This window comes from Naegleria lovaniensis (assembly GCF_003324165.1).
Source record: "Naegleria lovaniensis strain ATCC 30569 chromosome Unknown tig029, whole genome shotgun sequence".
Taxonomy (NCBI): Eukaryota; Heterolobosea; class Eutetramitea; order Acrasida; family Naegleriidae; genus Naegleria; species Naegleria lovaniensis.
Window position 1 is genome coordinate 482,306 of NW_025407851.1, and position 26,188 is coordinate 508,493.

A 26,188-nucleotide genomic window follows, 5' to 3' on the forward strand; every position below is an offset into this window, starting at 1 on the left:
TCATTGGGGTCATCATACCAAGTTGAGGCTGCCAATGCATTTTGAGGATGTAAGGCATAACAACTTGGAGAATTGTCGACAATAATGGTTTGATCCAAATCTCGTCCCAACTTGGATAAATCCTTAATGTATGTGTCACCGACCTTGGTACAGTGCTCACGGAATAATCTTCCCTCAACTACGCCATGCTTATCCAAAATGTCAAGCAATGGATTGGCATACAGTGAGAGTGAGGCAGTGAAAATGACAATCTCAAAATATTTGCCCATTTCACGAAGGAATTCATCGACGCCTGGTCTCTTTAAAACATAACATTGATATACTCGGCCGTCCATTTCAATGGGCATGACAAAATCTGCCTGATCAGTATGTACAAAGACAGAGTGCACAAGAGTTTCATCGAGATCGAGAACAAGAGTCTTTTTTCCTTTCATGTGTGATCGTTGAGGAGGTAATAGGGATTTGATGCCTGGAGTGGTGCTGAATGAAGGGATGTGCTTGTGTGAGGATTTTTGTGAGGCATGTTGTTGTTGTTGAGTGAGTTCAGCATTGATTCCTGATTGAGCGAGAGGCTTCTTTCTCTTCTTCTTTGTGGTGACAGTTGTGGTCGTGGTTTGCAATTCTTCCTCAGTTTCAATTTCAATCTTTTCCAAATTATTGTCACTGGAGCTTGCAGCTTCGTCATTCACACTCTTTCTTCTCAGAGTGGTGGTTGTGGTAGTAGTTGTACGAATAATTTCAGCGTCATCGACTGTTTCACTCTGAGTGGTTGTACTAATGGAATGTGTGGAAGTATTCTTTGGATTTGGAGCTTGAGTGACAATTAAGGATGGGTTAAAGTAGACGGCATCGTTGGTTGGAGCAACTCCGACTTGTTGATCCGCTGGGCGGAAGCTTGCACCACCGATGACGAGGAAGATTGATTAAGGCCACCGCTACTATTTTGTGCAGCGCTTGTGTTCGTCACTGAGGAAGATGATTGATTCAATGATTTCTTATTCTTTCGTGATAAATATCCTTTGAGAGATTTGAAGAAATTTCCAAGAATTTGTTTGGAGCTACTTCCTGGAGTTCCCTTGTTCTTTTGCTTCTTTTTAGGTGTTGTGGATTGAAGAGTGGTATATTCTTCCTCTTGTGATTGCTTTTGAGGAGTGGAAGTGCTGCTAGAACTTGTTTGTTGTTGTTGCTGAGCAGTAGAGACTGCTTGATCCATTGCCTTGTCCATCGTTTGTGCACTAAGAGATGAATGACGTTTGACAACCTTCTTAGTGGTGCTTGTCGTTTTCACGGTCGTCATGGTCGAGATACTCTCTAGCTCTGTATCTACAGTTCGTGGTGTCAAACGAGGAGTGTGGTTCGAGGATTGAGCCGATGCTGCTGACAAGGTGCCTGAAGCAGCTGGAGAAGTTGAAACAGAAAGTGCTGAACTCGAATAATTATGGTCAGCATTGGACGAATCTGTTAAATTGGCCATGCCAGTATTCTCTGAGAGTATGTCTTGTTGCTGATGATCCTCATCATGGTTGTTGTTCTGACTTCCACTAAATAATAATTCATCGTCATCGTCCACGACAGCAACATCTCCAACGAGGACTGAACATGGTCCATTGACCGATTCATTGGAAGCAATAGTGGCCACAATGGTATTATCGACATTGGTCGTGGTGGTTTCTTCTACAATGATAATCTCTTCATTGTTGGGATCCATCGTGTGGTGCGATTCGGAAGGTAATGATGATGATTCGATGGAGGTGATGGTTGGATTCGGCACCAAACGAATCTCCTCATAGGTTGAAGTGGATTGAGGAAGGATGGCTTGAGTTACAAGCCGAGAAATGTCAAACGGAGGAAGCTTGGAAGCTGAGGAGCTTGCTGTTGTTGTTGTTGTTGGAGGAGGTAATGAAGACATTTTGTTGATATGAGATGATGATGATGATGAGAATCAATAATGTTATTAAGATGAAAGTTATGGATGGAGAAAGGAGAGCTGTACACAGCGTTTTATAATACGGAAAGGATATTTAGAGAAAATAATGGGAGTGAAAGAGAGAGAATTCACTTGAATGATAGGAGGGTAGAGTAGGTGATGATGGTGCCAGATTGATTCTTTCGTAGTTGTTGCAATTGTTATTGGAAACCAATGAATCAAGTGGTAATAGTAGATGAATCAGTAGTGGTCGAGAGTATACTCACGAGAGAGAGAATGGACGATGATGTCTTCAAAAGCTGTTGATGGAAGAGCGAGCTCGGATCAAAATTGTTGTTGTTGGATGGCTCTGATGATAGAGAGAGATATGAAACAAAAATCCCAGAGCAGAGGATGGTGATGGAGAGATTGAAAACTCAAAAAGCCTTTGATTGAGTTGTTCAGATTCTCTGGAAGAATTCGCTTCTCCGCTGAGGTAATGATGATGAGAATGTTGTGTGAGAGTGTGTTTGTTGAATAATAGCAAGGAAACAACTCTCACAATGGACGACAACAACAACGCCGAATGAAGATAATGATTCGTGAGAGTGTCAGTTTGAACCAGAGCAACACCAAGATGCAAAAGTAGTGTTCTTTTTTTGCGAAATGCTGTTTGTTGTTGACTGTCAGCGTCGAAAACGGATCTTTTCACAACAAATTCATCAAATGACATGGGACATGTTTTCTTTTGGTGTTGTTTTGAATCATGCATCAGGATTTTATTCAATCCTTAAAAGAAGGAGAGTCATTTTAATAGTAGGAGCGTCACAGAAAAGTGTCAACGCGTCTAGAACTTTAACGCGTTGATTCGTTGGGGTCCTCAAAGGAGCATGTTGTGGTTAAAACTAAGGGACTGAAATAAGGTCTTGTCTTTTTCATTGACTTGTCTAATTGATACTGTGTGTGAAAGAACGAGGTGGGTTGTCACAAAAGACCAAAAAATGTTCATTGGCTTCATTCACTTCTTTTGAGAGCTTTTCCTTTTCTTTTGTCAAGACATCTACAGTGTTCATTTGAGATTTTAATTGCAGATCCAACACAGGTTGACTCAGCCGTAGATCAAAACGGGCACGCCGTCAACTATGTGTCATAAACGAAATCCAATTCAAAATATCGTACGGTGAGATGGTCGAGCGGTCTAAGACGACACGTTAAGGTATAATTAATACCGTGTTCCGCAAGGGCGTGGGTTCAAATCCCACTCTCATCAAAATTTTTTTCTTCCTGCAACCGTTCCCTAAAAATCTGAACGCTGCAGGACGTGCTTGACCGACCAGACATGTGTTGAATTTGGATAGTATCAAGTTGATGACAAGCAACCATTCTCAACCAAGATTTTCCTTACAATATTTCCTTCAACAATGTTCCGAAATTTTAGGAATTAATGGAATGAAGCCAGACATTGCTTTTACAAACAACATGTATGGAGCTAAGAATATTGACACGACTAACACAGTTTTCACGAGTGGTTCTGTGGATCCATGGTCAATGTTAGCAATACATTCCCCAATCAAATGTATTCCACATGCAAAGCTCTGCCCATTGTGCTGACTTGTGTGCCTCCTCTCCAAATGACCTGTCTACATTAACACACACCCGTTCTGAAACTCAAAAGTTGCCAACATGGATAAATGGTTGGCTTGAACAGATCAAAAAAGTTTTTTCTTCGCTGGTTGTTGAAAGTATTCATTGGCAATTGGCATTTGCTTAAACAAAACTAAACAATCATTTCTTTATTCAACCTGGACTCATATACAACATTGTTCTTCTGTACTTGTTTCCAATCAACACCATCCTATTCAAAGTTCATCAATCCCAACACACGAACTGATTTGAACGAAATTCAATGTTCTCTAATACAAATTTCTCTTGCAAAATGTCCAACCCAAAGACTGTCAAAAATCATCCATCAAAAAAAAAATAACAACTACGTTGAAAGTTCTCATTCCCCTCACTCCCTTCAACAACAACAATAATGGCTGAATATAAATTCGTCGTCTTGGGCAGCGGTGGTGTCGGTAAAAGCGCCTTGACCATTCAATTCATTCAAGGAAACTTTGTTGAGAAATATGATCCAACCATTGAAGATTCTTATCGTAAACAAATTGAAGTCGATGGAAAGGCATGTATGTTGGATATTTTGGATACTGCTGGACAAGAAGGTATGTGAAAATTGTGTGTTGTTCATAATGATGATATATGTTGAATATTATTTTTTAAAAAACGGTTTTTGGTGTAATGACATGTGTGTCATTACAACATGTTATAAACGGTATTTGTTTTGGTCGACCGGTGCGGTTACACTGATTCACACATTCCTCTCACATTCTCATCATCCTATTGTTGTTATTATTCTTTCACAATGATGATGATGACACATGTCATTCCCATATATATACATTTCCCAACAACAACAATAGAATACTCTGCCATGAGAGATCAATACATGAGAACTGGTCAAGCCTTCATTCTCGTCTATTCCATCACTGACCCTTCTTCCTTCGAAGATTTACTCACCATTCACGAACAATTATTACGTTCCAAAGACGCCGATGAAGTTCCAATTGTTCTCGTCGGTAACAAGTGTGACTTGGAAGAAGAACGTGCCGTTTCCAAAGAAGAAGGTAAATCCATGGCTGAGAAATTTGGAGATCATTGTAAATTCTTGGAAGCTTCTGCTAAAGAATCGATCAATGTGGAAGAAATTTTCACAAGTTTGGTTCGATTGGTCGATAAATTTGAGAATGGAGGAGGAGATGATGATGATGCTGATGAAAAGGATGATGAAAAGGAAGGAAAGAAGAATGAAAAGAAGAAGAAGGATTCTAGTGGAAAGAAGAAGATTAATATTAATATTAACTTGCCAAAGAAGTGTTTGGTGTTGTAAAATGTGTTTTCGAATTTGATTTTCCATGTAATACTAGTATTGACAATAAACACGAGATTTACCACTCACATGTGAACAACAACACTATGAAAGACCATTCGATTGGAAGTTCATTCATTGTTGAGCTTGTCCTTTTGAATTTACAAAATTTTTGTGGAGCACGAATTGAATGCAAATACCAAACATTAAATAAACATGCATCTCTTTACACAGGTCGTTATTTATTCATGTTTTTCGACAAGCATGAAGTTCCAACAGCTCCAGTTACTAGACAGCAGCTCGAAGATGATGATGTCAAATGTCTCATTGCATCATCCACATGAGCTTTAGTAAATGAATCGTTTTGAATCCACAACAATTTGTTAATGGCCATCCAGGTCTTCTTTTTCAAAGCTTCAGCCATTTGTGATTCAAATACTTCTTCCATAATTAAATCAGATAATACTCCAAAGTAGGCACTCAAATGGACAAGTGGCACTTGTTTACATTCAAAATGTAATTGGCAAAATTCATCCAATTCCTTAATATAGTTAATGACAGAGGGATCGACTTGATCTTTGGAAGAGGAGCCATTCGAAGAGAGTTCTTGGTCAATCATGAATAATTTTTTGAGGTACATGATTTGAATTTCCTTTTTAAAGATAAATTCATTGTTCTCGCTTTTTTGATTACTGACTTTATCTGTGTCCACAATTGATTCAACATTTCCTCTCCATAACTCTCTCGTCACGTCATAATTTGACATTTTGTTTTCAATGTCCTCGATCAAACGCGGAATGAGTGGATTCAACACCATTTGACCAAACTCTTTGACAAGTGTCAAATCCTCTTTTCCAAATTTAATGAATTTTGACAGATAGGAATAACGATAAGTTGGATCAATAAAAAGTTTAGTATCAGAAATGAATTCACACATTGTGTTCAATGAAATTGTCAATCTAGTGTGGAGTTGTTGTTGGAATGGATCGATTCGTTAACACTTGTCCGAGTGAAAGAATGAAAACTTGCTCCTGTCAAATGCCAACAGAGAGGTATTTTTTTTTAAAGTTGACAGTTGGTCCTTTGATTTTTCCTAATTGGTGTTTCAGTTTCTTAAAAAACGAGAGATTATGGAGAGAGATCACTGAACGTTCATTGTCTTGAACTTGTAAATTCGACCACAGTGGTAAGACTTGCAATTTTGATGTGACTCTTTTGATTAGTGACAGCTCCACTTGCTCTCGGTGTAGTAGAATTCGACACTTCCTGTTCCACCACTACCGGCTGATTAAATTGAAAATTACCCTCTCTTGACATTTTCTCAACCCAATCTCTAAATTCTTTTGTGGTTTTAAATCTCGAAAATATTTCTCGAATATTAAACACAACATCGATAAATAATTGTTCAAACAAAATGGTCATGCTTTGTTCCAATTTGTTGGAAGATTTGTGTTGCGTGTTGAGTTGATGAGAAAGGATCCATTCGGTGTGTGGTTGTTGATGTTTGTGTTGATTTAGAGAATGAAATTTTAAATCTTCCTTATTTGGTAATTGAGGAATTGGAGAATTAGGTGAAGAAGCATATTCAGAGAGTGTGTTGTTCTGAACAGGATTATTTACGTCGATTATTGTCGTGGCTATTGTTGGAGAAGTACTTGTTGAATGATTGTTTTTTGGAATTTCTTCGGATTGAATGAAAAGTGGTTGACCACTTGAAATTAATGAAAATGAAGGAAAATGAAGTGGTTTTTGAATACTTGCTGTTGCTGCTACGGTCGTGGTTGGACTCTCTTCATTCGAATTGCCACTTCCTCCACTCTGACTTGCAACAACAACTTGCTTCATCTTTTCCTTCATTTTGTAGAATTGTGAAATGGTCTTTTTTGGAAGATCCACTTGAAAAATTGCATACTTTTCAATAAACACTCGTTCCAGACGTTCGAACATGGATTGAGAAATTTTAGAACTTGTCAAAGTTTTGATTTCACTCAATTCCTTAAAAAATAATAAATGTTCCAATGTCAACTCTCCAGTACAATAATCTTTCAATAATTCTTCAAAACATGAATATTTCAAAAGTAAATATTCCAATGATTTGACAGAATCAATAATAAAGGCATCTGTTTTTTTCGCAAGTATTAAATTAACAAGTTCAATGGTCATGGTAAATCCACCCGAACTCATCATTAAAAAGATACAAATCAACATTCTTAAAAAGGCATTCGTTGCAAAATTGTCACTCACAGGATAGAAGGGAGCATTGAGAGGTAATAAAATGAGATAAATGATGAGGAGAATCATGAGGAGTTGAAGAGAGAGAAGGTCGATACGAATGTAGAGGGGATCATCGAAGAAGAAAAACCATCGAATTCCTTTTGAAGTGTTCATGCCAAATGTCAATTTCACTTAAAAAAAATTCAATGACCAACTTACCCTTTTTGAAAACTTTCTTTCTACAGATCAAAATATCAATGACCAAATATAATAATGCCAAGACACATCCAAACAAAGCAATGGTTGCAAACATGATTCGATTGGCTAACACTAATTCTGTAAACAACACCGAGCTCACAACCGTCGATGGAATGGAAAAGACCAACATGACACTTAATGGAATGGCTGTACACATGAACCAACCCATTCGTTCTGACGCTAGAATTTTGTAAAATTTGTAATGCTTTTCCTTGGTCTGGGAAAGATTTTTGGAATTCTCTTGTCTTAAAAATTTGTACAAGATTTTCAAATACAAATTTCTCAATACAATGACAACATGGAGTGTAAAAATAAATCCAACAATCAAGATGGAGATGGGAAGCATGACAGATCCACAGGCATTTCTCACTACTGATGACCAACTTGTTTGAAAAAGTAACAATGCAAATGGAGTGACAAATGGCAGCAACAATCTTCTCTTCATGGAAGGTAATCGATACATTCTAAATCCAAAAAACAATAAATAATATCCACACATAAAAATCGAATAGACAATGACAAAGTAATCGGTTCGTTCAATATTTTCTGACACGCACAGAGTGGTTGAACAGTAATGACACGTTGAATTCCATAACAAATTTGAAATGGTTGAATGAGAGAGAGTTTCGAGAGATTTTGCTCGATCTGAATCCAAACTACTCCATGCTTCTCGAATGAGTGAATCATCCACTTGAACTTGGAAGTTTAACAATTTTTGAACGAGTTCAATATCGTGTTGTGAAAAATTTAACAATCCATGAAGTCCATCCCAAACATACATGTCATGGAAAGTGCTTTCAGAGCACGAGCTCATGGATCTTACACGTGTGTGTTTCATGGCTAATTGTAAAAAAGTACATGATGTAGAGTAACTTCCATCCTTGAAAGATTCCTCACAAGTTCGAGTACTGTCAAATGTCATGCCACTTGCACCTTGATCCAACACTATAAATTTTGAAGGAATGATTGGAATGGCAATAAAATCACTCGGATTATACATGGACAAAATTGAAGAATTTGCAATTTGCAACTGGACCAATGGGTTGTACCATTCAAAAGGAACTTGCAATGGTCGTTGTCGAGACGAAAAAAGTCCTTTTTGTGTCACTTGTAAATTCACTCTTACAATCATTGCGAAATCAAAAGGAGTCATTAAAAAAGCATCGCCATATTCTAAAAGAGATCCATATCGACAATCTGAAAATAAACTATATCGATGTTCTAAGGCAAAATTAGAAGTGGGATTAGAGACGGAATGAGTCCATGTCAATTGCCATAAATTTTGACATGGATAATTTTGTGGACAAATGATTTTGAAAGGCCTGTGAGGAGATTTAAAGTTGGGAAAATTGTTACTATTAGAATTTGTTGAGTGGTTCATATTTTGATTGAAATATCTAGTTGTCCAATTAGAATTTGTCATGACTGTTTCAAATAATTGTGGAAATGATTCAATTTTTAATTTTTTCCACACAAACAATGAATAATAATTAAAAGCTCCAACAATGACATGTGAAGGTTGTAATTCTTGAAGAGAAAGGACTCGGACTGGTAAATTTAAAAGAGAGGATGTGGTTCTATGGTTCGGTGAGAGGGAAGTTAGAGGATGCGAATTGACAAGTGTCGTTAATGATGTAAAGAAGATGAGAAGGATGAGCAAGAAAGTACAAAGGCTATTGGATAATAGTGAGAGAGTCATCATTGTGTTGTTGTTACCATGAAAGAATTTTGAAATAATGGATCGGGAATTGCCTTCAAAACTCATGGTTGTTTTCCTCCTGCCAAATGTCAGTTGTGCACAGTTTCTAGGAAGGGTGTTGTTATCTGCCAACAACAACAAGTTTCTGGAGAGAAGCATTGTTGCCGTCAACATTTTTTGTTTGTCATTCACAGGTCTGCATTCGCTTGAATAGTAATGAGCGCAAATCATCAATCGGACGATCAAAAAAAGGAAAGTAAGGATATTCGAAATCAATGAGTGTGATAAAGGTGTCTACAGGTTAAGGATTGAGCAAGAAACAACAACCACGCCAACGATCTTTGAATCTTACACTCCCAACAACAACTGCCCTTATGAAATTCCATTTGGTTTGTGGAATGAAATTAGAAGGTGTGCCATTTGTCGACTGAGAAGAAAATTCAACAAACTCCGAAAAGCAAAAAAAAATTTCAAAATCAATTTCTCAGGATGACTCTTCCAAATACTCCTCCAACCTCGTATGGAACTACTACTGGCTATCCACAACAACCACAACAACCCGTGATGATGACAACTACTGGCTATCAACAACAACAAACAGTCATTGTTTCTCAACAAGTCCAACAACCCATGATGATCATTACTACCTCAGCGGCTAACACTCCTCTCTCTGTGGTTCAATTCGCTAATGGTCCACTCGTGGAAACACTCTCGGAAAGCCTCTATTTGGATGGTAATTCTGGTTTTGCCTTACCAACACAACTCTCCCATACGTTGAGTTTGTATGGTGTTCAAAATTCGGGAGCGTTGGTTGCTGAGATGGAACAAGTAGTCTCTAATTTGAATGGAATGTTGAGAGAACATTATACGGGAGCTTCAAAATATGATATCGGATTTTGGGTCTCGTTTACAGTGATCATGATTTTGACGGTTTTAACGATGGGATTGGCAGTGGGTAAGTTTTGGAATTTAATTGTTTCAACAAATTATGGATTCATATTGTTAATTTCTGGTCTTGATGATTCCATGATGATGATCCATGAAAATGAACGATGAAATGGTATCTCAACATGATGTGATCCGACGATGAATGGCATTTGAAAATTATTGTTGGATTACCACCTGATGAATAGGAATACTCTTTATCATGTACATTCCTCTTTACAAAAAGTCAAGATACTTGTTGTCAAATATGAACCGTGTGGTGAGACCAAAGATACAACAATACTTGACAGAGTTCAATAGAACAAAACTCATTCCACTCGGATTGGAATTAGTTTTGAGCTTCATTCCTGCTCCATCTGCATTTTCTGCTACTCAAACCATGTGGATCTATTCTTCCACCTCTACTGAGAGAATTGTGTTAAAGTTGATTCGTGTCTCAAAACCTGTTCCAACTGCTGTCATGCAATAGATGGGCTCAAAAGAAGTTCTTGTGATTTCCTCAACTAACATGTAATCATTAATTAATAACTGTAGTCATTATAATCATAAATCATTTATGTGAGTCTGGTTTTTACATGATGATTTTTACAATTGGCCATTGGTTTGACTGTTTGACAAATGTCGTTAAGGTCTATAAATCTGTCCATTTTCGAACCTATCACAATCTCTACACAAAAGGTGTCACCTTAAGTCCTCGTTGCACAGCAGGTCTTTGTTCAATTCTGTCAATATATGCCTTAATATTGGGATAGGAATCGATTGGGATGGCTTGCAATACTGGCTCTGGGAATGTATTCAACAAACGAATCCAAGGAAAGATGGCAATGTCTGCAATTGAATACTGATCTCCCAACACGTACTGTTTCGAGCCATCAGCCAAATGTTTTTCCAATACTCCCCACAAACGTTTGGTTTCAGTCAAATATCGTTCCTTTCCAACTGGAACATCCTCTTTGGAATATTTCCAAAAGAAACCCAATTGACCCATCATGGGACCGAGTCCAGCAACTTGCCAAGTCAACCATTGTAAACATTGCCAATAAGCAGCACTACCATGTGGAGGAATGAGCACAACATCATTTCCTAATTGTTGAGCCTTTTCAGCTAAATATTGTAAAATTGCTCCCGATTCAAATAAAGTCAAATTTGACTGATCCGTATCTACAATGGCTGGAATCTTATTATTAGGAGAGATTTTCAAAAATTCGGGACTGAATTGTTCTCCTTTTCGGATATCAATGGTATGAGCTTGATAGGGAAGATTTAATTCTTCGAGTGCGATGGCAATTTTTTGGCCATTAGGAGTAGCGAGAGAGTATAATTCAATTGGCATGATGTGTGTGTGCGATTGAAAGAGTGTGCAAATTGTTTGGGTGTGATCAATGATTTAAGACAGCAAGATTTTTTTTGTTGTGTTGGAATTGAAAAACATACTTTGGACTGTGTTTAAAAAGAGGCCAAGCAAGGACTAACAATGTCCTCAGGGTGAACTGATATGCGCATGTACTATCGGGATTTCATGTTTTTGCGACAAAGGCTTAACTTTTAAAGTGGATTGTTTGTTAAAGCCTCTCAGAAGTAACAAACTGGTTAGCATAATCTTTTACCCTGGTGACAGCCGTCTTACGATAATTACAAGAACGTCTTCATAGATCAGTGGTTAGATCGCTCGCCTCACACGCGAGAGGTCCCGAGTTCGATCCTCGGTGGGGACAAAATTTTTTGTTTTTTGCTAAACAGCATGAATCAGAGCAGGTTGTTGACCTCATTCTTTTCAGCATGGTCGTGTTTTCGAATAACTTGGACGATTTGTTGAATACTAGGTTCTAGGATTGGACAGGCTGTTTTTTTTCAACTTGTTTAACGAAAAAAATGAATTTTCTCTTACTTCCCGATGAGTTAGTCATTGCCATTTTGAAATATTTACTTCCTCATGAACGTTTTCATTGGATCAAAACCAGGAATTCAAACATTATTTTCAATGAAATTTCTGTGGCTTGTACGATCATGTCATTAAATTCAGTAGTGATGAAATCCGAAAGGGTGATGGAATTTTTGAATGAATTTTGGTGGAACGTCATGATGGAACGATATTGTAGCGATGGTGCGAAAAAGAAACCATTCGTGGATTCCTTGAAAATATTAAAACAGGAAATGATTAAGAAAAAGTGTATGAAGCGATGTGTGAACTTGTTTGTACATGCCTATAGAAAGTTAAATGAACTACCAACAATGAATAAGATTATTCAACAAGAGCAAGTAGTGATCTTGGGTGATGGTAGGTGTCTTGTATTTGACAAGATCAGAATATGACATTGATTATACACAGCGGGAGTGGGAAAATCAAGTATTATCAATTTATTCGTGAGGGGAGTTTTTCAATCGTGTTTTGATCCCATGATCATTGAGAGTTATTTGAAACATGTTTGCGTTGACGGCAATGTTGGAGATATTGGAGGATGTTGCATGGACTGATTCATGTATACGACACGCAAAATCTTTTATTTTGGTTTGTGCTGTGAATAACAAGTTGAATGCCAAGAATCTTGACAATATTCTTCAACCTATATTCGAATTGAATGCTGATCCACAGAATTGTACCTTTATTTTCGCAATGAATAAGATTGATTTGGTTCATGAAGCATTTACAGACATTGTTTACGATATCAATGAAATTGAGAATATTATATTTGGATTCATTAACAAGTATCAAATTGAACATTGTGCCATAATCGAAACAAGCGCAAAGAATAACGTCAATATTTCTCTGGTTTTTGAAGAGTGTGTGAACATGAACCTTTCGAAGAGAAATACCTCTCGAAATATTGAGCTACTGCAAAAAGTTGTAAAGATGGACAAGAAGGTTCTTAAACACCTGAGCCAAAATTGTCAAACCAAGCATTGTTTTCTTCAGTAATTGTGTCTTGTTGATTTACTGTACAACTATTCACGAGAACAATTTGCTAGGGTTAGAGAATTGTATTGTTGAATTGTCCACTGTATTGTTGAATTCCAAAATGATTTACACGATTCACGAGAACAATTTACTAGGGCTAGAAAGAATGGTATTGTTGAATTCCAAAATCGTGAGATTTATTGCAACATTCGAAAATTCACAAATTTGGAATGATGAAAAATCTCGTCAAATCACTCACAACAATTCTTTGACAAGTCAGGAACAAAATCCGTATGACACTGGAATGCATGAGCGACCTTCAACACCAAACGTTCTGCATACTGTGGGCCCACAACATGTAGACCCATAAACTTTCCACACGGAACGGAAGCAGCTGGTAATTTCATCATATTCATTGGATATGTGTATTGACAAAACATCCACCAACGACGCATATCAAATTCCTTTTCAAAATATGGAGATTGACATGGAGGTTTTGGTACAGAATGATGATTCTTGTCACTTGTTTCCAAATGAAATCCACATAATTGTTCAACAATTTTTTCATCACGACAAGTTTCCAATTCTGCATCAATGGCAGTAATGGGAAGTGTGGGAGTGAGTAAAATGTCATATTTTGTGAAAAATTGTTGATTCATGAGAGCTGTCATGGTCGTTCGAGTCATTTCAGCACTATTCAAATCGTAAGCAGTGTAGGAACGTCCACGTGAAGCAACTTGTTGTAAATTTTCATCAACTAGATGTTGATATTCTGGTTGAATTCGTTTGTTGAGAACGGTGGCTCCTCCCGTACACCACAATACTTTAAAGGATCCAAAAATGTCAAGATTTTCAGAATCTTTTTGGAAAGGTAGCTCTGGAACTTCCTCAACAATGGCTCCTAATTGTTCGAATACTTTGGCTAACATCATTTCATAAAAAAGTATTGGATTCAAAATTATATTTTGGTAGTATTATTTGATTCAACATAGGGCAGGAATAATACTATTAAGAATGGAATAATCTTGGAAAAAATTACTTACCTGCTTGTCGAACGGCCTTCTCAATATCTGGATCACAATATGAAGAAAGAGAAAAATTCATTCCAATTCTCAAACCACGAATAGATCCTTCCAAATCATCACTGTATTTTCTTGGAGGTGAATCGTACAAATCGTTCACATTTTTTTGAGAATTCTCATTTCCACCATATGAAGAAGGATGAATTGAAAGCGGATCCCATGGATGAGGTTGAGCAATTATATCGAGAAAGAGAGCAACGTCTTTGATGGTCATGGCCATGGGTCCAATGTTGGCCATCGTTCCGAATGGAGAAGCAGGAGCGTGAGGAACCATGGAAACTGTTGGCTATTATAATGATTGACGTCAATCATTAAAAATCATTTTGAAATGATTAAGGTTTGAGTAAATATTTAAAAAAAAATTATAAACATGTTTCAGAATTAATGTTCGATCGAGAAAAAAAGAAATGAACTTACCTTAATGGATGAAACCATGCACATCGAAGCTGGAATTCTTACACTACCAGCAGCATCCGAACCTGTTATTGATCATTCATTTTCGACAATAAAATTTTTCAAATAATATTTTTCACAAAAATTTCTTTTTGTTTTTCAAATTAGATCACTTACCAATCGATAATGGTGCCATTCCCAATCCCAACGCAGCTGAGCTTCCTCCAGAACTTCCTCCACTCGATAAATTAAAATCGAATGGATTTCGAGTAATTCCTGTCATGGGTGACAAGGTTACTCCTTCCCATCCAAATTCTGGACTTGTCACTTTTCCAATGAAAATACATCCTGCTTTTCTGGCATGTTCCACACTTGGAGAATCGACTTGATCGATCAATGCTTGTTCGTTATTTCCAGATAATTCAAGTCGTTGAGTGGTATAAGCTTTGGAACCGAAACAAGTTTTCCAGCCCTTTATAAAAAAATTGAAAATATAATGTTGTGAAAATATGAAAAGATACGAACCTTGACAGTAAGTAAATCTTTAACACTCACTGGAATTCCATCCAATGGTAATGGATTTCCATTCAAATATCTCTCTGTTTTCAGAATTAAATAATATTTTTCATCAAATTTTTGACAAGTGATATGGTTCATCATCATGACAAGAAATTCATCACAATAACACTACCTTCCGACTCCTCAGCTTGCTTTAATAATTTTTCCTTCTCCTCTACAAAACAATAGGCATTCACCTTGTCATTCACTTGTTGAATTCTTTCAAGAATATCCTGAACGACTACTTTTGGAGAAAGTGTTTTGGATCGATACGCTCGGAGAAGCTCATCGGCTGTCCAGAAACAAAAACGACGTGTCAAGGAAGTGTTGTTGGAAGGGTGCCACATTTTTTTTTGCTTTTTGTAAAACATGATATAGGCTCATGGTGGTGTGAAAGTTCAGATGTCAAGATTTCGAAAAACTAATGTTGAAGAGGTTATTGTAAATTTCAAAATGATTCAATATCTAAATGTTTGTTGTGGTACGTGTCAATGCGATTATTATTGAATGTCAATGACAATTTTTCCAACAGTTCGTTGAGATTCGATTTGTAAATGAGCTTGTCTTAACTGATCCAAACTGAAAAGAGTCAAAGGTATCTTTTCAAACATTCTATTTTCCAAAATCACATGTCGAATCAGTAAATTCAAATCCACAACATTCTTACCCAACACATTACTTAAATAAAATCTTGGATAATTTGACGAAAAGGATTTCAACTTGTTCATGGTCACAAATGCTCCAACTTTAAAAATGTTGGACAAGTTGAGTTCTGGTTACGTTGTTGGAGGAGAAATGGTTGTGTACACAGTGAATGGATCGGCATCTTTGCATGTCAAATGTCTACAAACATCATCGTAATAATAATAACCTCCAACACAATCGAAAACAAAATCCACATAACTTATATCCTTATAGGTCGATTTGAGAAGTTGACAAATACTTGGTAATTCTGAAGAGTCCTCATGGATCAAATTCTGGCCATATTTAGAGGATGTTTTTGAGTAATCAATAATTCCATCTGCTCCCAACGATTTCACAAATTCAGCATTTCTCTCAGAACACACTGCATACACTTTGATGTTGAAATAACGTTGCAAGAAGGATTTTGCAATCAGGACTGCCATTGAGCCAACTCCTATTCATGACATTACAAATCCATAATAAATTATTTTGGATGTGTTCAATAATTCAAGAAATTATTTCATAACCAGGTTGAGACATGTAAAACCCATTCGTATCCATCATAAAACGTCATGACACACATACCTCCTGAAGCTCCAATAATTAACATTCGAATCTCCTTCTTGTTTTCATCACTTTCTGGAACAGGATCTGAAATTTTTCCAGACTCGAATGCCAATTTCCCCTCTCGATCAATGACTTGTCCAAGAGAAGGATGTTTTCGAAACATTTCCAAAACCGTACATCCCACCAATGGAAACGCACAAGCTTGTTGAAAAGTTAACTCGATTGGTTTCAATACAATTTCGTCTTGTTCAAAACAAGTATATTCAGCATAGGTTCCTGTTCTCTTGCCAGACAAACGTCCTGTCACTTCATCGCCAACCTTAAATCGTGTGACATTTTTCCCAATCTTTTCAACAATGCCACTCCCGTCTTTTCCTAAAACACATGGAAATTCAAGACTGTATAACATTTTCATGGCTCCTTTTCGTAATTTGTAATCGACAGGATTCACTGAAGAGGCTTTCAATTTAACCAAAACTTCATTTTCATTCGGTTCGGGAAGGGTCAAATCATTCCGAAGAATAAAATCCGGTTCTTCACAATAGTTTTCAATAATTTGGGCTTTCATGATGGCAGTAATAGATGGCATGGTGAATATTCAAATACGTGTGTAGTGTCTTTTTTTTGTTTGAAACGGGAGTGTTGCATGAAATGTTCCTGAAATAGACTCCTTATTTACGGAGACTTGTTTGTCATGAAGTTAGTACGCTCGCGTCAATACTCGGTTTCCAGGTGCATTCCAACTGAATTATGCTTCCTGATGACAAGTATGCGCTCTGAGATGTTTAACGAAACACCCTTTGAACTGTTTTGAGGTTCCCTGCATGCAAGAACACATTTACAAAGAACAATAAAAAAATGTCCAAAAGAGCCATTGATGATGTTATTTCTGGAGATGATGATGATGAAAATGTTTCAGAGAACTCTTCGGAGAAAAACCATTAAACAAGAGAAAATTAAATAACGAGGAATCCTGTGAAAGCGATGATGAAGAAGAGGACAGTAATTCTGAGCAAGAATCCCAAGATTCCGATGAAGATAGCCTACAGTTAAAAGAATATCTAACAAATGCCATTAATAATAATTATATTTATAGAGATGAAGATCCTGTAAAAACAAATCCAAATTTCGTTCCAGGCGGAACATTGAAAACTCTCCTCAATGAACAACCTGAAGAAGTTATTGAACTCATACTATCGTTTATGCCAATACATAAGTGTGTTGGTTGTTCGAGAGTTTCAAGGAAATTCAGACAAGTTTGGTTGAGAATGCCTTGTGGAATTGTTGCTACTTGCGAAATGCAATTAGCTAAATACATGAACACACATTCGGATAGAGAAGTTTTATTGAATTCATTTGTTGAAATGAAGGGACAAGCCCTTTATATGATAAATAGAGCGTTTGATAAATCGGAAAAGGAACAACGAAAGAAATTGCATCAAAAAGCACTGGAAGCAGGAAAAATAGAAGTTCTCAAATTAATGGAACGAGCAAAAATTAGTGATCCCGATAGATTTGAAAAAGTGAAACACATTTTCCAAAAGATGCAACAATACGACGTGAGAGATCGTCACGATTATCACAGAGACACTCTAATTTGGTATGGAAAAAGTCTTGTTATTAAATTCGAAAAGGGTGGACGTATTGATTATATTCTGAAGCATTATGTAGATAGTGGAAGTGGTTACAATGAAAGTGAGGGCGATTGTACAGCTGGATTGTTACAATCGTTGGGAGCTTCAAAAGATGACATTCTTTGGATTTTGAATCTAATTTTTGATAAAAAGACAGTTCATTACAGATTGGAAGGATTAATAGACGCTGAAGAGATTTCATGGTAATATATTATAGTAACTATAATGTTAAGAGTTTTGCATGCACTAAAATTTAGAAAATATAATTATATGAACAAAGATCGTCTGATGAATGAAGTTATTTATTTACTATTTACAATGGTTTTGGTGAATGTGAAACACCTCTTCATTTCCAAGTTTAAGGATTACCAATGAGGCTTTCTCTTGCAACGACAACCAATTTGGCATCCATACTTGTCTTTCAAATATCCATATTTACAATATCTCCAACAACGATAGTATTTACATGGTCTTCTCTTGCAACGACAAGTTTTACATCCATAATGGTCATAAACATATCCCCATTTACAATATTTGTAACAGTGTCTTCTACGGCAACGCCATCTGTGATGATAACTGGAGGCTTGAGCTTTGACGAATGATTCTTCTTGTTGCATGAATGTAATCAAAAGCATGGAAGCAACGATGGCTAACAGAACGAGACCACCACTGAGGAGACGGATTCTTTTAGTGGTTTGAATAGAAAGCATTGTGTTTTGATTTTGTTTTTTTTAATTGTTGAATACAGAGTTAAAGTGAGATTTGGTGAAATTTATTTAGTTTTGGAAACTGTCGCCATTTCACTGAAATGGTAATTGACTTGATGAGGAAGTTTTTAATTTTCCATTTTTGAACAATGAAGTGGAATTATGCAAGGAGATGACAGAAGAGTTCGGTTGCAATGTTCTATAACAGAAATATTCAAGAGCATGAACTTTGGATATCGATGCATTGATTTCATTGAATATCTGCAAAAGGACACTATTTCATTAAGTAACTTTTCAAATATATTTTCAGTGTATTTGAAATGCAATGGAAAGAACTTCTTTCTCATGGCTGTTGTATAAATTTCAGAGCTGTTCCTTCAAACACCAACCTTCAAGGATGCTATTCAAACAATACAAGAAGTTTCGTTCAATCTTAATATGAATGAGATTCGAATCGAAATTTCACAACATTTATTTTGCATTCATAGGTTTCAAATAGGTCTCACACGACAAGCACATCCAATTTGACAACCATTCCCATCTCTTTGATAGCCATATCTGCAATGATTTCTGCAATGGAACATTAGACATCTTCTTCTTCTTCTGCAACGACACGTTCGACGTCCATGAGCATCGTACTCATAACCATGTCTGCAGTAAATTAAACATGTAACTCTTGGGCATTGGAATATGTGCTGGCAAAGTTTGGATCATTCTTTGTGATTTTACCTTGCCTTGATCATTTACTGTAAGGAGTAAAGCGAGTAGCAGGATCCCTCCGCTATGTACAAAAGTTCTTCTTGGGAAGTACTGGAATTTATTCCTCTCAGGTTGGAGTGTTCTTTTTTGAAATTTACACGGGAACTTTGCAAACTGTTTTGCACAACGTTTAAAAGTTGAATATGGAATTTTGTCGTTTTGAGAAGTTTTAGTCATCTTGTTTAAGGATACTCAATGTCAGATCCACCAACACTGAAAAATTTAATATTCAGGCTTTGTGGTTACAGTGATTCTATACCAAAGCACAGTTTTTGCAACAGAAAGTTAATATGTTGAAGATGGTTTATTCTTTACAACAGAATTTAACCAACGTTTAATCTTTCTACCAAGGTCTTCTTTTGCAACGACATCCTAGTTGGCATCCCCAACGATCTCTAACATAACCATATTTACATGGAACAAAGCAATAATAAACACGACATCTTCTTCTCTTGCATTGACACGTTCGGCATCCCCATCGATCATACACATATCCCCATTTACAATATTTTCGACAATAATGTCTTCTTGGGCAAGGCCGTCTGCGATGATAACTTGATTGTGCTTGAACCAAAGACGAGGAATCCTCGTGGGAGAAGAAGGAAAGGAAGAGAATTACTGAGAGTAATGAAAGGAGAAGTAAACTTCCAGTGAGGAATGATGATCTTCTTGAATGGAAATGAAACATTTTGTTGATTTTTGTTTGAGTGAGATTTGAACGAATGTGAATAGTAATTAAATTCACTTGGCACATTAATATTAAAATGGTAACGTTCCATTTTGAATGTGTTGGATATTGATCATGGTTTTGGATGAGATCATGTTCGGTTCAAGAGTTCACAACAACTCGAGAAATGAAATCAACTAGAAAGGAAATAATGCGAAAAAGATAATACTGTTTCGTTCTGGTGTTTTGCATTCATACAACAAAGTAGTAACCATAGTTCGTCCATACTCAAGTTCTGAACAAATCTTGGTTACTAACTGTTGTTTCCTTTCCTCTCCTCTTTGTATAAGGTTATTCCTCCATCTTGTCTCCACCTTGACTTGTACCCACACTCGCAACATTGGCTCCAGTCAAAGGATTGTAAGTCACGTTCTCGCTACCTGCAACAGGAACACTCTTGGAAGGACCCTCTTGCGCCATACTCGTTGTTTCTTGTTTTGCATCTAATAAGGCGTCCAAATGAGCGGTTAAGGGATGAACAATTTGAGCCATAGGATTGGTCATGACTTCAAACGGATGAGGATGAGTGGGAGCATGTTCTTTGGCCCATTTCAAACAATCTTCAAGAGTGGACAATTCTTCATCATTCATTCGTTCTCGAAGCAGTGGAAAGACATCATCCTCTTCTTCCTTCATATGCTCTTGTTCAAGTTGAATGAATTTCCGAACACATTTATCATAGACTTTCCAGTCCAACTCAGTTTTAGGTTCATTCTGTTCTAAAAAACGAAGCATCTCCTTATGGATCAAATCATCTAACAAGTTTTTTCGGTAGATCAATTGACCCTCCGTTTGTCCCAACTTTTCCAATAACATGGGATACAAGTATCGTTCCTCTGCACTTGCATGTTTGCAAACTTGTTGTGTGATTTTTCGGACGAGTTGAAGCTTTGCTTCTTGAGTGTTATCTTTTCCTTGTAAATAATCTTGAAACATGTCCTTTACTTCGGTATGATCACGTAGTAAATAACGCAAGCCATCAATGCTCAAGTTGGAGAGGACACTCGGTAATTCAGTTTGAGGAGCATCAATATTGGGATCTGCCTGAGCGATGGCCACAATCCGATTTAGAGGTTTGTTGTTCTTGGGTTCGAGATATGTCGAATGATACATGTTTCTGGGAAAGGTAATGATGAATAATAATATGGGTGTTTGATTGACCTAAAGCAATAAGATGGAATAATGTGGTTGTCGTATTTAATTGAAAGATGATATACACTCAAGAATATTGTAGGTAAAATCAATCTTTTGTTTTTTTGAATAATTAGCTCCCTCGGATTTTACTCTCATTAAGCCATAGTTGAAGAATGTCTATTTAAAGTTTATTGACAAAATATTTGGTGATACAAACAAACCAACTCCATATAAGGTATTTACTTGCACTGTTGTGCCTCTTCAAAAAGTGAAAAAGCTCCATGCTTGAATTGTGATCCAAATGATGTTTTCCATTATTGACCTATTGAGAAAAAAGACAACTCTCAATTATTGGACAATGTTAGTGAGGTTAAGGCATTAGGAGAAACTTTTGGTTGCTGTTATTGAAAAGGAGAGATAAACAACACCTTAAAGGCAAGACAGCTCTCCACAACCTCGGGTTTTTGCCAGCCCAAGAAATGGATGAACTCAACAAGCGGAGAGAAAAATCCAATTCGCAGAAAGACATTTGACGCGAGACAAAAAAATAACGAAACGTCACTTTAAAAAACAACATCCGTGTGGAACGGCCATTGCAACTCCATCCCACTTTAACCGCGGTCACGCTTCATTCTCCTTTGGACATTTTGTGTGATTCAATTTTCATCATCACAATTTCATTCAAATTCTTCTTATCCAACAGCATAACAATATTTATCATAATCACCTACACTCGAGTGTCGACCTATTATTCCAAAACTTTTTTTTACCACAACAACAATCATCATCATGGGAAACAAACAAACCAAGAATGGTCTGATGGCCATCTCGCGTGCATCCATTGAAGCACAACCACCTCATGGTATCTATAAAGACTACATGACGACCAATAATAACAATAATACTTCCGTCAAGTCAACCAATAACAATAACAACACGACAACCACTAACGGTCAAAATAATAATCAAATAACAACAGCTGCTAATGATGAAGTCTCTCAAGCAAGTTCTAATGCACCAACGGCCGATTATATGGAATCACCAACCATGTTCTCCAATTTACCGACAGCCGTGTTTGGAGTGGATCTTGCAACGGCTGTTCAGAGGAGTTGTAAATTATTGATAAAGACATATGTTCGTGAGAAGGTATGTTTCCTAATACTAATAATAATGGGAGTTAATATATATTGCTAACATCATCGTTAATGATATTCATGATGAAAATGTTAAACAATTGACGGACTCACCAACATCATTTTGAAAATCATAACACACAAAACACTACTATCGCTAATTTTCTCGCCAACAATATTTAAATCGTACGACTTGATGACTATGATGATCGTAATCCAATCGTGTGTCAATAATTTTCATCATCATCATTCGTTAATTCCTTTCCATTGGTTCATCATGATCAACAACAACAACAACCACATTCAACATAATGATCATCAACCGTTACACATTACCACAACCATATACTCGCAACATTCCCTCCCACCAGAGAACGGGTACAACAATCGACCATCAACAAGATCCAAACCACTCAACCTCCACCACCACTAATAATCATGACAGCAGTTCCACCAACAATACTCTCACACCACCGGTTGTTGAAATGGGTTCTCCATCCTCCGTAACAACCACAACTTCAACCACTTCGACTTCAAATACAACGTTTCATCATCATCCAGAGGCTTCACACGATGAATTGGAATACATTGAAACAGTCAATCAACATTTAGAAACACTCTATATACCCGATGTGATTAAACAATCACTGCGATTCCTCAACTCGTATGACTCGCTCATTGAAAAGGGCATTTACCGTATTCCTGGTGATACGAAACGAGTGAAGGAATATCGAGATTGTTTTGATCGAGGGGAGAGTATTGATTTTCTTGCAGAAAATACTGAAATTGATAGGAAGAAACAATTGGATAAAGAGAATGGAAAAACAATGGTCGATGCTTGTCATCATGGTGTAAGTATGATTCAAAACATTTGCATCCAACTTATCACGAGTGTATGAATGACCTTGAAAAATGAATTATTGAATGAATGAAATGCTGAACTCTTAAATCGGGATCCACCCAACATGGAATTATCATCACACAAACATTGAACCATCTTCATTATGGAAAAACTCTGGGGTTGAACTCACACATTCAACTCACAACATCAACAACATTTTGAAATAATAACGTCGCCAGATAAAACATGATGCACTTGATGTGGCTGGTCTTATAAAACTCTACCTTCGTGAATTGCCAGGAGAAGCCTTGCTCTTCACACCACAAACAGCACAAGAATTTACTGTATCATTTCTGAAAAATATAGTGAACGAAGAGGACAAAGTAGCCTCTGTCAAACGTTCCATAGGACGATTACCTAGAGCCAACAAGGAAACGTTGCAAGCTCTTGCCGAACATTTTAGACTTGTGACGAAATATGAGAAAAAGAACAAGATGTCGATTGATAACTTGATCAAATGGTAAGTTATTTTACACAATATAAATTCATAATAATCAATTCCAATATGTGATCATTCATTCGTGAATTGATTCATTTTAATTTACCATTAACTTTTAATATGTCACACATGCTTTGCAATGGTTATTTTCTGTAGCGTTTGCGGAACATCACCCTTTGTATCATCCATTTACATCATGGTTCAATACTATGATGAAATTTTCAAACCAGAATCAAACAAGCCACACGAAGAAGATCCAAACTCTACTAAAAATTTGGAATGGCTCTTAATTGCACAAGAGCGACAAATGAACATGGGAGGAAATAATAATTTATCAAATGAAGCTCTTGCTGGAAAAGCCATGAATGCACGAGAGAGTAGAAGAAAATCTTACTACCAGAGACAACAACAACGAGAGGCATCTGAAACTACTCCAACCACAGACAATAGTGATTTTCTTGTAAATAGTCCAGTCACAACTGGAGGAATTAGTGGTGAAATGGACTCGATTACACAAGTATTACTTCGAATGAAGAAGGAAAAATCGGATCAACAATCTCATAATCATGACTCCACCACAACAACCGATGATAGTAACCAAACATCATCACAACACGATGTAAATTCAAATTCCACAGAACTTTCCTCATCCATTGTGGAATGCCAGTAGGAATAAACAACATTGAGGGAATTCAAATAGACTTGTCCTGGCTTTCTAAACATTTTAAGGTGGATCTGGTTAACCTCAAAGGCAGAGTAATCTGGGAAAGTAGTAGTTCAATAATTGACATATCCATCTTCAACAACAAGATGTTTAAGGTTTGATTTAAGGCTTTAGTACAAAAAAATGAGCTTACTGTATGCAGCCATTTATCAATTCCCAGGCGATCCCTTGAACGTAGGTAAGGAAACAGGAGCCTTACTGATCGGAGAAGGACCACATTCGAGCGAATTGAGTTCGGTCGTTTCTAAAAAACTCCTTCCGTTATGCTTGTATTCCTCATCCTCGGATTTCGGCTCGGATCAGAAAAAAACTATTTCACATGGTCCCATCCAGTTTATGTATGTTGTGAGTAGGAAAATCATCTATGTGGTTGCTGCAGAGAAATCCGTGAAACAGCGTATTCTTTCCCAATTCTTACAAGTATTTGAGGAAAAGTATTCATGTATTTCCGATCGAAAAATTGCGATTCAAAAATTCATCATGGCTTGCCTCAAGCAATACAATGATGATCCTTCAGGAATGGACAAGATCGCTCAATTGGAAGATAAAGTGGAAACCATCAAAGATTCCATGATGGAAAATATTGACAAGGTGCTGAAAAGGGGAGAACGGCTTGAAAAGCTTCATGGAGATGCCGACGACTTGGAAGATATCTCTGCTGAATTTAAAAAGGATACAAGAAGTGTCAAACGAAGAACCATTGCCAATAGTTGTATTGTACTATAAGCATCATCATGGACACTAGTTGCCATTCAAGCAAGATAATGAACCCTCATGGCCAGAAACACGTGTTGTTGAAAGGTGAATTTTCTTTTTTAAAAAAAAGATATTAAAAAAAAAATGAGTGATCCTACCCAGCAACCAACGACAACCACACCCACTACAACAACAAAATCAAGTACGGCTGGTGCTTTGATTGCACCTTCCAACGATGGTACATCAGCATCACCCACCATCAACAATAACAATTTATCCATGCCAACCACCTCGAACATGAACAAGAGTCATCACGGAATCAAACGAATTTTGAGTGAGGTGAGAGAATTACAAAAAAATCCATCCGATGAATATGAAGCACATCCGTTAGAAGATAATTTATTTGAATGGCATTTTACAATTGCTGGGCCAAAGGGAACAGATTTTGAAGGTGGTCTTTATCATGGAAGAATTATTCTTCCTCCAGAATATCCACACAAACCACCAGATATTGTATTGTTGACCCCAAACGGAAGATTTGAAACCAATACAAAGATTTGTCTCTCACTCACTTCATATCATCCCGAAAGCTGGACTCCACAATGGGGCATTCGTACTGTATTAATAGCACTTCAAGGATTTTTCCCAACAGAAGCCAAAGGTATTGGAAGTATTGAATATCCATCACATGTTCGGAAAAGATTAGCAATTCAATCAAGAAAATGGAAATGTGATATTTGTAAAACAATCAATGAGGAGGTTCTTACACAGACGCCTCAAGTTCCTTCTGGTGGCATTGACACCGTGTCGTCTGATTTAAACGCTGCTCAGACCGAAACAACAAGTACCATGACTGAACACGATATTCATTGTACTTCTGGTGTATGTAACCATATTCATCACCATCATCAACCACACGGGGAAGCCGTCATGACAACCTCACAACCACCTTCTTTGGATGTAAATACGGAAAATAATTTATCGTCGCCTGTAAATACAACCACACCAGCAACAACCTCTACCACAGAATCAAAACAAAAGCTTTCCACAACTAGAGCAGAACCTTCGTCCAACAACAAAAAATCTATTGTCTTCTTGGATGTTCTGATTGCATTGGTTGCAATTCTTATTGCATATATTATGTATCATAGATTCTCAAATGGAAAATAATTGATAGGAGATGCTGTTTTGTACAATACAAATTTA

The 26,188-nt window shown here is 37.0% G+C and overlaps 14 protein-coding genes across 14 annotated transcripts in view; 7 read left to right on the forward strand and 7 right to left on the reverse strand.

The window, feature by feature from the left end:
* Positions 1-1,909, reverse strand: part of C9374_007539 (uncharacterized protein) — a gene marked incomplete at both ends in the record, with an annotated part of 1,961 nt that extends 52 nt beyond the window's left edge. The window contains 2 exons of the mRNA XM_044697515.1: positions 1-883; positions 934-1,909. The exon at positions 1-883 is cut by the window's left edge and continues 52 nt beyond it. Coding sequence (XP_044546662.1) covers positions 1-883; positions 934-1,909 — 1,859 coding nt within the window. The remainder of the gene's footprint in view (positions 884-933) is intronic.
* Positions 1,910-3,941: 2,032 nt separating this feature from the next.
* Positions 3,942-4,853, forward strand: C9374_007540 (uncharacterized protein; the record flags this gene model as incomplete). Its single annotated transcript, XM_044697517.1, has 2 exons — positions 3,942-4,128; positions 4,387-4,853. The coding sequence occupies 2 exons, from the start codon at positions 3,942-3,944 to the stop codon at positions 4,851-4,853; spliced, it is 654 nt and encodes a 217-aa protein (XP_044546663.1).
* Positions 4,854-5,070: 217 nt separating this feature from the next.
* On the reverse strand, positions 5,071-5,769 carry C9374_007541 (uncharacterized protein; the record flags this gene model as incomplete). The annotated part of the gene is made up of 1 exon (XM_044697518.1): positions 5,071-5,769. One exon carries the CDS (start codon positions 5,767-5,769, stop codon positions 5,071-5,073), a length of 699 nt encoding a protein of 232 aa, XP_044546664.1.
* A 215-nt stretch (positions 5,770-5,984) lies between these two features.
* On the reverse strand, positions 5,985-9,006 carry C9374_007542 (uncharacterized protein; the record flags this gene model as incomplete). Its single annotated transcript, XM_044697519.1, has 2 exons — positions 5,985-7,204; positions 7,266-9,006. 2 exons carry the CDS (start codon positions 9,004-9,006, stop codon positions 5,985-5,987), a joined length of 2,961 nt encoding a protein of 986 aa, XP_044546665.1.
* Positions 9,007-9,492: 486 nt separating this feature from the next.
* On the forward strand, positions 9,493-10,417 carry C9374_007543 (uncharacterized protein; the record flags this gene model as incomplete). The annotated part of the gene is made up of 2 exons (XM_044697520.1): positions 9,493-9,958; positions 10,137-10,417. 2 exons carry the CDS (start codon positions 9,493-9,495, stop codon positions 10,415-10,417), a joined length of 747 nt encoding a protein of 248 aa, XP_044546666.1.
* Positions 10,418-10,615: 198 nt separating this feature from the next.
* On the reverse strand, positions 10,616-11,281 carry C9374_007544 (uncharacterized protein; the record flags this gene model as incomplete). The annotated part of the gene is made up of 1 exon (XM_044697521.1): positions 10,616-11,281. One exon carries the CDS (start codon positions 11,279-11,281, stop codon positions 10,616-10,618), a length of 666 nt encoding a protein of 221 aa, XP_044546667.1.
* Positions 11,282-11,820: 539 nt separating this feature from the next.
* On the forward strand, positions 11,821-12,423 carry C9374_007545 (uncharacterized protein; the record flags this gene model as incomplete). Its single annotated transcript, XM_044697522.1, has 2 exons — positions 11,821-12,226; positions 12,278-12,423. 2 exons carry the CDS (start codon positions 11,821-11,823, stop codon positions 12,421-12,423), a joined length of 552 nt encoding a protein of 183 aa, XP_044546668.1.
* A 672-nt stretch (positions 12,424-13,095) lies between these two features.
* C9374_007546 (uncharacterized protein) lies at positions 13,096-15,224 on the reverse strand (the record flags this gene model as incomplete). The annotated part of the gene is made up of 6 exons (XM_044697523.1): positions 13,096-13,766; positions 13,888-14,212; positions 14,344-14,405; positions 14,497-14,791; positions 14,845-14,918; positions 15,011-15,224. The coding sequence occupies 6 exons, from the start codon at positions 15,222-15,224 to the stop codon at positions 13,096-13,098; spliced, it is 1,641 nt and encodes a 546-aa protein (XP_044546669.1).
* Positions 15,225-15,653: 429 nt separating this feature from the next.
* Positions 15,654-16,717, reverse strand: C9374_007547 (uncharacterized protein; the record flags this gene model as incomplete). The annotated part of the gene is made up of 2 exons (XM_044697524.1): positions 15,654-16,015; positions 16,147-16,717. 2 exons carry the CDS (start codon positions 16,715-16,717, stop codon positions 15,654-15,656), a joined length of 933 nt encoding a protein of 310 aa, XP_044546670.1.
* Positions 16,718-16,878: 161 nt separating this feature from the next.
* Positions 16,879-17,969, forward strand: C9374_007548 (uncharacterized protein; the record flags this gene model as incomplete). The annotated part of the gene is made up of 2 exons (XM_044697525.1): positions 16,879-16,895; positions 17,048-17,969. 2 exons carry the CDS (start codon positions 16,879-16,881, stop codon positions 17,967-17,969), a joined length of 939 nt encoding a protein of 312 aa, XP_044546671.1.
* A 2,277-nt stretch (positions 17,970-20,246) lies between these two features.
* C9374_007549 (uncharacterized protein) lies at positions 20,247-21,068 on the reverse strand (the record flags this gene model as incomplete). The annotated part of the gene is made up of 1 exon (XM_044697526.1): positions 20,247-21,068. The coding sequence occupies one exon, from the start codon at positions 21,066-21,068 to the stop codon at positions 20,247-20,249; it is 822 nt and encodes a 273-aa protein (XP_044546672.1).
* An 810-nt stretch (positions 21,069-21,878) lies between these two features.
* Positions 21,879-24,232, forward strand: C9374_007550 (uncharacterized protein; the record flags this gene model as incomplete). Its single annotated transcript, XM_044697528.1, has 4 exons — positions 21,879-22,235; positions 22,594-23,073; positions 23,303-23,583; positions 23,719-24,232. The coding sequence occupies 4 exons, from the start codon at positions 21,879-21,881 to the stop codon at positions 24,230-24,232; spliced, it is 1,632 nt and encodes a 543-aa protein (XP_044546673.1).
* Positions 24,233-24,409: 177 nt separating this feature from the next.
* C9374_007551 (uncharacterized protein) lies at positions 24,410-25,012 on the forward strand (the record flags this gene model as incomplete). Its single annotated transcript, XM_044697529.1, has 1 exon — positions 24,410-25,012. The coding sequence occupies one exon, from the start codon at positions 24,410-24,412 to the stop codon at positions 25,010-25,012; it is 603 nt and encodes a 200-aa protein (XP_044546674.1).
* Positions 25,013-25,126: 114 nt separating this feature from the next.
* Positions 25,127-26,152, forward strand: C9374_007552 (uncharacterized protein; the record flags this gene model as incomplete). The annotated part of the gene is made up of 1 exon (XM_044697530.1): positions 25,127-26,152. One exon carries the CDS (start codon positions 25,127-25,129, stop codon positions 26,150-26,152), a length of 1,026 nt encoding a protein of 341 aa, XP_044546675.1.
* Positions 26,153-26,188: the final 36 nt, after the last annotated feature.